This window comes from Nelumbo nucifera, chromosome 7, assembly GCF_055504915.1.
Source record: "Nelumbo nucifera cultivar China Antique chromosome 7, China Antique-T2T, whole genome shotgun sequence".
Taxonomy (NCBI): Eukaryota; Viridiplantae; Streptophyta; class Magnoliopsida; order Proteales; family Nelumbonaceae; genus Nelumbo; species Nelumbo nucifera.
The window spans coordinates 45,642,056-45,654,877 of NC_142655.1; the positions used below are offsets into that span (position 1 = coordinate 45,642,056).

The following is a 12,822-nucleotide window of genomic DNA, read 5'->3' on the forward strand; positions in this document are numbered from 1 at the left end:
ACATTCACCAATTATTTGATTAAGACAATGTAAAAACACATATCCTACAAAATACTCACCCATTTCTCATCCACATTCACCAATTATTTGATTAAGACAATGTAAAAACACATAAACTATCAATTATCATTCACGTAAAATTTAAAATGTTATTAAGTTCAACACATAATACATAAAGTTTTTATGTTTTTCAACAATATATGGGTTGGAGAGGGTTGGGTTTAACCTAATACCATACCCTAGCTGTACGGGTATGGGTTGTAGAATCCCAAAACCCGTTCTTCAAGAAAAAAGCCCGTCCCATCAAATTTGATGTTTTAGGTATAAATAGAAATTTGCATTGATCAGCTCAAAAACATTTCAAATGGAAAAATCTCTTTACAAATTTGCATTGATCAACTCAAAATGTTTTCAAAAGCATTTCAGATGGAAAAATCTCTTTTACAAATTTGTATTTTGATCAACTCAAAACGCTATGGCAATGCAACGCTACCATACCAAATCGTTGTTGTTTAGATTTTTCATGTTTAAATTAGCAATAGTTGAAGTATTTAATTTAATTTGAACATTTAAATCAGTTTGTTTATAATATATATATATATATATATACATATATATATATGTGCACTTTTCTTTTTCTTTCACCTTGCCCCTCACCGTAATTTCACAATGATCTCTTTCAGTTCTAAGTTTATTTCTCTTCTTATGCATAGCACTTGTCCTTACAAGAAAGGTTCCTTTTGTTTGCAGTGCAAAATCTGAACATGAAACAAATTTTAAATATGATTCAATTTTAAATATGTTTGTGTGTAATTATGGCTCAGTTGGATTATATTTGCATTGTAATACTTTCTTTCAAGGGAAAATTCCTGATCAATACCTTGTACTTTGGCTTGATTCACAATTTGGTCCCCGAACTTTAAAATGCGATAATTTAATACCTGAATTTTCAAAAATTTGACAATCCAATACCCAAACTTTCAAAATGTGACAATTCAGTACCTACCGTTAATCAGTCCATTTATCAGTCATTAAGTGACATTTGAAAAGTCAAAAATGTCTTAAGAATGCCATCTAATTATCTTTATCAACCATCCAAACATTGACAATAAAATGAACAGTCACAAATTATAAATTCTTCTAAACAGTCACCAGCTTTTTTGAATAGAAGAGGCTAGGATCTGGGATTGTTCAGTTTTTTTTTGTCAACATTTGGATGGTTGATAAAGAGAATTAGATTGAATCCGAAGGGCATTTTTGACTTTTCAATTGTCACTTAACGGTTGATTAACGACAAGTACTGAATTGTCACATTTTGAAAATTTGGGTACTGAATTGTTACATTTTGAAGTTCGGGTATTGGACTGTCGCATTTTAAAATTTGAGTACCAAATTGTCACTCGAGCCAAATTACAGGTACTGATCGGGAATTTTCCCTTTTTTTACAAATTGAACATAAAACTTATACTCTTATTTGACAAAATTTATATTCTTTATCTCATTTGCATTAATGAGCGGTGCAAAATTTACATAAAAAAATTGATACAAGATTTACACCACCTTTTTTCAACATTAGTTTTCTCTCATATAAAGTTGGGACCACGTCATATTGCTTTTTACGCTACCTTAAATCATGGTTTCAATATGCCGTTGACCCAGATGATTAGACCATTTCACACCTGATCTAGTCCTTTGCCAAAAGCTGTTAATTTGATCACCGACTTGCCAAATACCGTGCCAGGTTTGGCACGATGGTCCGGGCCATGGTAGGCCTGGGGTTCCACGGGTCGGCATGGCATGGCACGACTATGCATGTTCTGTCGCCCATAGCCCACGTGCTAGCATAGCACACGGCACAGCCTGCGGGCCCGTAGAGGGTCGCACTCGGCCTGCCCGGTGGACTAGCCATTGGGAGGGGTCCCCAACAGCTAGTTTTAGCTTTTGAGGGTTTTTTTACAGAAATACCCCCCAAAAGCTATAAACAACTATATAGGGGGTATTTATGTGTTTTGGTTTTTGGGGAGAAAAAATGACAAAAATGTCCCCCAATAGCTATATAATAGCTAGTTTGGGGGCATTTTGAGTAAAGTAATAAATAACTTTACAATGACCAAAATACCCCTAACAACAACTAATAAATGGCTAGTTTTTAGGGTATTTTGGGCAATTGAATTATTTTCAATTCCTATAAATAACCCTATCCTCCACAATTATCGTCACACCAATTCAATAATTTTCTTAATCTCTTCTCTAGTTCTCATACTCTCTCAAATCTCAATCTCTCATACATTCTTTGATTCTCCAATTCTCAACTTTATTGAAATTTCAACAAGAAGAAAGCTTGCTCAATAGCTCAAGTATCTCAATTTAGCAATTTGGGAAGTTTGGACTCTTGGAGTTGAAATGCTTCAACTGTTGAAATCAAGTTGGGATTCTTAACCGACAATCTGGGTAAGTGCAATTAAATTAATTTTTATTTTTTAGAATTAAAAAAAAAAATGATCAACTCCTCTCGAAACCAATTGCCCAAAATGTTCAATGTTGACGATATTCAGTCGTAGCATGGTAGTGTTAGCACCGATATGGATGCTATTGATATTGATGGAACTTTCACCCCTAGTACTAATACTAGGGGAAAAAAAAGAAGGCCACCATATAAGTTGATTAGCCCGATTAGAAAATATTTAAAGTAGAAGAGGTTTAGGGGAAGAAAAAAAGAATTGTTTGCCAAAAATGTAGGAAAGACTTTAGTTATTGTAGCAAGGGTGGTACTAGCCGTTTGGGTAGACATTTGCTCACCCATGACAAGAAGAAGAAGAAGAAGAAGGGAGAGAAACAATACAAACACAAATTAGGTAGGGGGTTTTGGTACATTTAAATATTCTCAAGAAAAAATGAGGCAAGAATTAGCAAAATACATTGTACATGCTGAACAATCATTTTTGTTAGTTGAAGATATTAAACTTGAAAAATGGTTACGTAATTCTGTAAAACCACAATTTAAAAAAGTTTCTAGGAATACTATTAGATCAAATGCTTTAAAAATTTTTTATTCATATAAACAAAATTTAATTTATATGTTATCAAATCTTAATTCTAAAGTTGCAATTACTTCTGATATATATTTAGACTTCTAAATTTAACGTAAGTTATATTTATGTTACCGGTAATTTTATTGATGAAAATTAGCTTTAAATAAAATAATTTTAAGTTTTACTAGGCTTGAATGGCCACATAATGGCCTAGCTATTGCTGTAAATATTTTAAATACTTTGCATGCTTATGGAATTGACAATAAATCATTTTCTATTAGTTTTAATAATGCTAGTAATAATGATTCAATAATAAATATTTTAAAATCTCAATTAAAGCCATGTTTAAATGATAAATTATTTCATATCATATGCGCATGTCACATCTTAAATTTATGCATTCAAGATACTTTAAATATTATTTCTACTCATATTTCTAAAATTATAAATTGTATTATAGTTTAAAATATGAGCATTTTATATTAGATATTAAACATAGATGGAATTCTACCTATTCTATGTTAGAAAATTGTATTTCTCACGAACAAATTCTTAGTGATTTATAATGCAAAAATGCCTACTGATATTATATTTGAGGAAGTCTGGGAAATGACAATTTGTATAAGATATTTTTTAAAACATCTTTATGATGCAACTAATGAATTATCGGGTATTTATTATCCAACTAGTTGTAATTTAGCTTATCAATTAATGATGATTAGTTATTGTTTTGCAAAATATAGAAAAAAATCCACAATTTAAAAGTATTGTTGAAATAATGGAAAACAAATTTAAAAAATATTGGGAGAACATTTATCCTCTTTATTGTTTAACTACAATATTAGATCCTAGGATTAGGAAAGATGGTTTAAATATTTTATTCAAGGTGCAAAGTATCGATACGATACGAGTTTCGGTCATATCATATCGGTACTTAGAAATGGTCGATACGTACTTTTTTTTTAGTTTTTTTTCAAAGTTTAGTTTTTTGGGAAATTTATAAGATATTTTTTATTATTAAAAAAAATTGGGGGTCCGAAACGCCTACGATACGATACGCCCCGTATCGGGCGTATCATATCGATACTTTGAACCATGATTTTACTTGAAACATATTGTGAAAATACGAATATTGAAATTGGAAATAAAAAAGAAAAAATTAATAGTTTATTATTTGAAATGTATAATTTATATGAATTTGAAGTAACTGGGAATAATAAAAATTCTAGAACTTGTACAACTGCATCTTCCACTTTTGAACTTGAGTCTAGTAGTGGAAGAGAATAACGTTTTTATTTAATAAGTAAGAGGCAGAAATCCACTACCTTGACAACAAGTTCATTTACTAAACTTAATTTTTATTTAGAAGCAATTTTTTCTACTGAAGGTGATTCTTCCTTCACCTCAAGGGAACAAATACTTTTGATATTTTAGCCTGGTGGAGTGAACATGCAAAAAATTATCCAGTTCTCGCTGCCATGGCACGTGATCTACTAACCCCTTTGGTGTCTACAGTTCCATCGGAGTATTGTTTTAGTGCATGTACTAAGGTGTTGGACAACAAGAGAAGTTGTATGAATGATAAGAGTCTACTTTAAAGATTGATTGGATCTTTAAAGAAGTTGGACAACAATACTAAGTATTGTTCATCTACTTTAAAGATTGATTGGATCCATGCTAAAGATAGATTGCAAGACAAATGAGGGCATGACACTAAACTTAATGTTTCACCTGAAGTAGATGATCAAAGTCAAGAACAATAGGAGAAAATGATGAAGTCAATATTTTTTATATACTCAATAGTTGTATAGCATTTTTTCAAATTATTATAAATTTTGTTTTAATTTATTTGATATTTTTAATAACATAATTTTTTATTTTCAATTTGTAACTATATTGTATTTTTTATATTTTATTAATTTATTCCATTTTCTAATTTTCATATTTCATTCATCAAACCATTGTATGCTTTGTATCATTCAAATTTAAATGAAATAAAATTCCTATTTTTCTTCTAATTTGTTATTCACTTTGAGTCTTTCATGGTGTTTGGAAGTATGGGCACTTTAAGGGACCGATTTTCAAGAAAAATGCCCATTCTTCCAAGACCCGTTTTTCACAAAAAAAATGCTTCTGCCACATAGGTAGTGAGCAACACTATGCTGTTTGGTATGGTGATTTTCATCACTGTTTTTCATGTATGTGCTGATAGGTAAGCACCACGTAGGATACACATCAATCAACCATGGTTCACCCGGTGGAGTCCCAATTTTCGAGGCATGCTGGATTTTTTAATAATCGGCTAAACCAAACAATGAGATACATCGGCGTTTGTTGAAATGCTTATGTGGATCAGATGTGGCACCGTTTTTTTGAAAAACGGCCACAGTTCCAAACATCCCCTATATCTCTTTGACTTATTATTTGGTTAAGTATTTTTTTTCATTTCTTTGTTCGACTTCTTATTTTTTCAAATAGTTCCCAAAGAAAAGTTCAATATTTTAGTTTTACTTAGCAAAGAAATAAAAAAATAAAAATGTCAAAAAAACAAAAGAAAAATAGTTTGTCCTAGTTCAGCCCACGCCTAAGGCCCGACCTACAACCCGCGGCATGGGCCTGCACTGGCGTGGGCCGTGGGTCGTGCCAGGCTGACCCCCCAAATTATCCCTAGGGAGGGCAACACGGCCTAGGACAGCCTTCAAGTTAGCACAACCTGTTTTACATCTCTATTCAACCCAAACAATAGTTTTTAACTGTTTTTTGTTTTAATTATTGTTTATTTTTTAAATTGCAACAAGTCACCCATTCGGCTTGGGGCAGTTAAACCTTTGACCCGAAAACCAATGGCCAAAGTGGTTACGGTTTCAAATAATTTTTTAAGGGAAAATTCTTTATCAGTACCTTGGACTTTGGGGGTTGTCTCAAGTCAATCCCCGAACTTCAAAACGTGTCTCTACAGTATCCCAAACTTTCAAAATATGTTTAATAGGTCTATACTGTTAACAGTCCATCAATTATCTGATCACATGATGACTTATGTCCCTTAAAACTCTTAAAAATATCAAACCTACCCTCCAAAAGAAGACATTGTTCATTACCTTTCTACCTTGAGATTGAACCAGTTGCTTTATATTTCGATACTAACGTCATTCCCAATCTATATACACGTAATTTAACCAACTACTAATTTAAAAAATCTTGTATATATTTGAAACTAAGGCTGAGTTTGGAAAGAGTACAAATGCAAATATGTACTGTGCAAATACATACAAAATAATGCAAAATATAAGGTTTTGCACTTTACATATTTGCATTTGTACTCCTTACAAACTGAGCCTAAATTGCTAATACACAGCTCAACTAGACACAAATAGCAAAACAAAATTGTTAAATGGATAAGAAGTGGAAGGCTAAAAACTCTACCCAAAACTATGAACTTCTGCTGAGAAGAACCAAAACTGATAGAATTGATTCGGATCAATGATTTAGATAGCAACAATAAGGATGATTATAACTAAATAAAAATAACACTTTCGGAAAAGCTTGATAGAAATGAGATAAAAAATAGGGATTCTAAATCCATAAAGAGAGTTCCACATATAATTCATTCCTCTCACGTTCATAATTAGAGACAAGGTTTTTAAAACGATCCGGACAACGAACCGGTCAAGGGTCCGGTTTCTGAGTCGAATGGCCTGACCGTTCGAACCAAACAATCGAACCGTTCTGACAAGAAAAATTAAAAAAAATGGTCAAAACCGTTGAACGGTTCGAACACCCGAGTCAGCAATTTGCTAACAAAATCAACATTTTTATGGAAAAAATCCGATTTTGGGGAAAAATGGAACCGATCACCTAACCGGTTTCCAGTTTTTTCCAGTCCAACCATTCGGTCTGGTCTGGTTTTAAAAACCATGATTAGAGATAACAAAAAAGAAATGTAATGGCAAAAAAGTGCAACTATGCCATTGGTTGAAGATGGAAAAATTTATAAGTCAGAGTCACTACTCCATTCCATTGGTTGAGCAAGACTTGGGATACATAAAAATAGTTCTACTTTACCACAACTATGCTAAGTCCTTTGGTAAATCATAAGGCGAGGTTTGTTGAAATAAGGTTCGGTGGGCGTATCGACATGTATGAGACCTATTTTTTATGTTTGTTTTTTTATTTTTTTATTTTTTGAAATTGGTTTAGAGGGGCTCGTTTAAGGCCGGTCTATCCCTCCAAACCACTATAAATATGGTTTCGGATGATTCTAGTTGAAAAATTAAATGATACCTGATAGGTATTTGGAGACACATTTTAAAACATTGACTCAAACCAAAAAAAACCCTTGTCGTCCGAATCTGTTCCAACTTCCAACCCAAAAAGGGATTACCCATGTCCCATGCGTACCCACTGCACACTATAACCGCGCATCTGTAATATCTTCCCTACTTTCTGTATCGCCATTAATCCTGAATCCTGATGCTGTACGGGTGCAGTGTTCCTTTGGTAGCGTTGTGCGTAATAAATCCAACCTTTCTCCCATTTCCATTCGTGGAGCACACAAACAAATAAGAGTAAGACATGGTCATATATGTGAAACCAAAGTAGAGATTTGCTCTTCCATACATGTATCAATCCAGGCAGCTGGATTGATGAAGATAACAAAGCCTTTCAATATCAAAATATCAACTACTACTGATAGCACAATAGAACGAGCCTTGGCAAGCTTGTATCAGGTCCATTTTCTTGACTATGGTGCATGTGGTCACCTCATCCAGCACTTCACCAATCACCATCTGGTTAGGCAAGGGAAGCAAATTCACGCCCGCCTTATTCTCACTTCTGTTATCCCCGATAATTTTCTTGCTTCAAAGCTGCTCACTTTTTATTCCAAGTCCGGTTCTCTTTATGAAGCCTACAAGGTGTTCGACAAAATTCCCAACAAAAATATCTTTTCATGGAATGCAATGTTTATTGCCTATTCTTTACACAACAGGCATTCTGAAACGCTGAAGCTCTTTTCATCTTTGGTAGCTTCATCAACAGGAACGGTTAAACCTGATAATTTCACAGTTACCTCTGTCCTGAAGGCATTGTCATGTCTGTTTCCTGATTCAAGATTGGCCAAGGAGATTCATAATTTTGTTCTTCGACATGGGTATGAATCAGATCTGTTTGTAGTTAATGCTTTGATTACCATCTATGCAAGGTCTAGCAATTTGGGGTTGGCGAGAAAATTGTTTGATTGGATACCGGATAGAGATATTGTGTCTTGGAATTCTATGTTGGCTGGGTATTCTCAGGCTGGATTCTATGAGGACTGCCTGAGATTGTATAGGGAGATGGAAAATTGCACTTATTTGAAACCAAATGAGGTCACGGTAGTTAGTGTTCTGCAAGCCTGTGCACAGTTGAAAGATCTTAATTTTGGGATGGAAATCCATCGCTTTATAATTGAGAACAAAGTCAAGGTGGATATGTCCGTTTGTAATTCTATTATAGGATTGTATGCGAAATGTGGGAGCTTGAATTATGCTCGAGAATTATTTGATGAGATGACTGAAAGGGATGACATTAGTTATGGCTCCATGATCTCCGGTTACATGCTTCATGGATTTGTAAATAAAGCATTGGAACTATTTGAGGGAATAGAAAAACCTGGATTGAACACTTGGAATGCTATGATCTCTGGACTTGTTCAGAATAACCACCACGAGGGTGTCCCAGAACTATTACGAAAACTTCAAACTGCAGGTCTTAGGCCAAATTCTGTGACTTTAGCGAGTGTTCTTCCGACATTTTCATATTTTTCAAACCTAAAAGGTGGAAAACAGATACATTGTTATGCTATTAGAAATGGTTTTGATCAGAACATCTTTGTGGGGACTGCCATAATTGATACATATGCAAAAGCAGGGTTTCTGCATGCGGCCCACCAGGTCTTTGTGCAATTGGGGAGTAAGAGTGTGATTGTTTGGACAGCTATTATCTCAGCATATGCAGCCCATGGTGATGCCAATGCTGCACTTAGACTATTTCATGAGATGATTACTGGTGGTATCCTGCCAGATCCTGTCACATTTACAGCAGTCCTAGCAGCTTGTGCACACGCTGGACTGGTAGATGAAGCCTGGCAGATCTTTAATACCATGCTTCCAGAATACAGGATACAGCCTACAATTGAGCATTATGCTTGTATGGTTGGAGTCATTAGTCGGGCTGGAATGCTTTCTGAAGCAGTTCAATTCATTTCTAAAATGCCTATAGAACCAAATGCCAAAGTATGGGGTGTGTTACTCAATGGTGCTGCAGTTTCTGGGGATGTTGACCTTGGTAAGTTTGTTTGTGATCAATTGTTTGAGATTGAACCTGAGAACACAGGGAACTATATCATTCTGGCAAATCTATATTCACAAGCAGGGAGATGGGAAGAAGCTGAAAGGGTTAGGGAGAAGATGAAAAAGATGGGTTTGAAGAAAGTTCCTGGTTGTAGCTGGATTGAAACGAGTTGTGGATTGCAGAGTTTTGTAGCTGGATATGTGTCAGACCACAGCACAAAAGAGATTTATGAAATCTTAGAAGGAATGGTTGAATTGATGAAAGAAGAAGGTTATGTTCCCGCAAATGATTTGGATGAAGATAGTTTTTATAGTTGAAGATCAAAATTTTGAGGATTTTGATATTTAAATATTATTTTTTTCTAGCTTAACTTTTTACAACACAAGGGTATGCCAGCACCTTTACTCAATTGTTGGGGTGGCAATTTTTGACCTAAACCATTTGACCCATCCACCTAACTCCACCAGTGTGAGCTTGTCTCATACTTCTGGTCCCAAGTCCGGATAAAGGAGGAGGGTTGCCTCAGGATGACAGCTGGCACTAAAACTTTTGCCTAACCTTCATGAATATGGATCCTGATGATGATGACCATTTGACCCATCCACCCATAAACCATCGAAAACCCTATCATTTAACAAGTTGATTAGATGTAAGTCAAGTAATCCATTGGGTCACATAGAAAGGGTTAGTGTGGGTTGGCTTGAGGGTATCTATATGGTCGCCATTTAAGGTTCCAATGCACTCCTCTATCTCTCTCTCCACATCCACTTCTCCACCTATTTGTAGAGAAGACAGAATCTTCAAGTGGGCTTGAACACTACTCTACAACTCGACCTTTGCCACCACTGATTGCCCATCTCCCCAAATTGCTACTAGTTTTTTTTTTTTTTTCTTGTATTCGCTTTTCACGAGCTATTTGAGCTCGGCTCATGAAAATCTCGATTTGGCTCGGTGTAAACCAAGCTTCAAGCCATGGCTAGTGAGGCTCACACACACACAAACACATTATTGTTTTTTGTATGTATAAAAAATATATGTATGCACATACATACAAATACAATATTTATATATATAATATGTATGTACATACATACATACATACATATATAAACAATAATATTTATATAAATATAAAATAAAAAATATTATATATAATAACTAGTTTATATAATTCTTAATTTTTTATGTGTAATTTTTTATTTTTATAAAGTGTTTGGCTCACAATTGAGCTTAAGCTGAGCCGAGCTCGAACTTACGAGCTTTTAACTCGAGCAAATCAAGCTCGAGACTCGTAGTTTATTGGTGAACCAAGCTTAAATAGCTAGATATTCAGCTCGGCTCGGCTCGAATCCACCCCTAACTGCATCCTAGATCCGATCAAGAGAGAGATCTTAGAGTTAGGTTGTTTACTCGCATAAGTCAAACACCATTAATTTGATATTCTATACAGTATGATCTAGGAGACAAGAGGGAGAGAGAAAGAGAGATATTAGAGTTAGGTTGTTTACTTGTATTAAGTCAAGCACCATTAATATGATATTCTATACAGTTTGATCATGGTGACGTTATTCTTGTCTAGGATAAGTGAAATTTGGTGACTGATTTAAAGCAATAAACAATCCTTCAAGCAACTAGTACCCTGTTACCATAAAACTTAAATAGAACAAGATAAAAGATTTACAATAGAAGGCATGCAGGCTGAGTCAAAGCTACATTAAGAGAGAAAGGGATAAGAAAAATATGAACCAAGAAGTATATGGTCCGCCAATTCAAAGTTGCCTCAATGGTTGCGGTGAACTTAAAGACTCACAATCCACCCAATAAACCTGGACAGGCAAAGAAAGGGATCCAGGATGAACCACAGTCTGGCTCAATCCCTTCAGATTACCCAATGCTTCTTCCTTCAGAGTTTTCTTTATGCTTGTGGACCCAAATCTCTAAACAAACCAAGATCCATTTTATTAGAAAATCAAAATATTAAGTAGAAGAATAATTACAGCATTACCCATTCCTTCATTCATTTTGTGCAGCATCTAAGATGGTGTGGCCACCCCTAGATGCAGTAACTCATGACAACAAGCAATTCTTCTTACAGTTTTCTTTTCTCAGTGCCCTATTACTGTATTTAAGAACTGATTCACTGCACAAATTTGAAATTGAACCATGGTTTGTATTATGAGTTGTTTGGGTTTTGATGCAGCGCGATCCGGGCACTCCTAACTGGCGGATCTGGCGACGGATGGTACCTGAGAAGAAGAGGGAGGTGAAGAATTCCCGGGGAGTTCGCCCGGCGGGAACACTCCGATGCTTAAGTTAGAGCTCTAAGAGAACTGTAGAGAATGCAAAGAGAGAGCTAAGAGTGCAGATGGCGCCAGTTCAGTACCTTTGTTCCTTGGGGATCGGGGTCCTTTTAATACTGATGCCCTGTCAAATCGGATGTAACCGTCTCTGGCCCTCTGTCGCAGTCGTTATTCACTAGGGCTGCGCAGGTAACCGTTGCAGGGTACTGCCCAATCAAGTGAAAGGCACGACCCGGAAAGGACAGGCACGCCGCCACCTGTCGAGAGGCGTTGGCGCAGGCCGCTGGTGATGGCAGAGACTGTGCCATCAGTCAAGAGACGTGGGTACAGTCTGGTGGGTACGGTCTTGCTTGATAAGAAGCTTCCTGAAAACGCCGCGTCGCTTAATAGCAAGCTGCCTTGTAGCGAGCTACTAGAGGTGTCCTGAGGTGATTCCGCCTGAGGTCTTCGAGACGACCCTTTTTGCCTAAGGATTGGAGTGAGCTGATTGTCCTAGCTCGCGAGCTGGGATAGACCTAGCTTGGAGCGTCCCCTTTGTCATACCGATGTGTTTGAGCTCGCGTTGTAGCGAGCTTGTTCCGTAGCGAGCTGGCCCGTGAGGGCTTTAGCGAGCTTGCTGCACCGAGTAGCCAGGCTGTCGTGCTGTGCTGTCACTTATGTCGAATCAAGTCCACGTGTCGCCCGCTCAGGAGGTCGGGTCAAATCACCCTCCATCTATTGCCCCCCACTCCTCGGGCTAAGAGTCTTACTCTAGCGTGGGGAGTTCATGAAGCGACGGGTTGATTTGACCCGTAACTCAAACTGGGTTGATTGGCCGCATTAAATACACACGCGGATGTCAGGCGATTTTTGGGTTTCTTGGGCGCCAAAAAGCGCGCCAAGCGGCTTTCAGTTTTGGAAGGTGTGCAGCCGGCATTACTTCAGTCCTGGAAGACATGCAACCAGCGTTACTTCAGTCCTGGAAGACGTGCAACCAGATTGATTGCGAACCGTTGGATTCGCCTTAATCTGAGTCGTTGGTTTTCGAGCACTAAGGGTATAAATAAAGGAGGCCCCAGGCCTCATTTCTTTTACGCCAACTTGCCCTGCTTTCGGATTTGAGGTCGCACCTTTGTCTAGTTGCTCGAGCTCTTCTTTTGCTCACACCGTTCTTCCGGTTT

General features: G+C 36.5%; 1 protein-coding gene across 1 annotated transcript; it reads left to right on the plus strand.

Moving 5' to 3' along the window:
* Positions 1-7,229: 7,229 nt before the first annotated feature.
* On the plus strand, positions 7,230-9,711 carry LOC104609483 (Pentatricopeptide repeat (PPR) superfamily protein). Its single transcript, XM_010275817.3, has one exon. The coding sequence runs from the start codon at positions 7,307-7,309 to the stop codon at positions 9,677-9,679; it is 2,373 nt and encodes a 790-aa protein (XP_010274119.2). The 5' UTR covers positions 7,230-7,306; the 3' UTR covers positions 9,680-9,711.
* The last annotated feature ends 3,111 nt before the right edge of the window (positions 9,712-12,822 follow it).

What these genes read in the sequence shown, in the direction of transcription:
- LOC104609483 (XM_010275817.3), top strand. Translation starts at nt 7,307, where the DNA reads ATGATACCTGATAGGTATTTGGAGACACATTTTAAAACATTGACTCAA.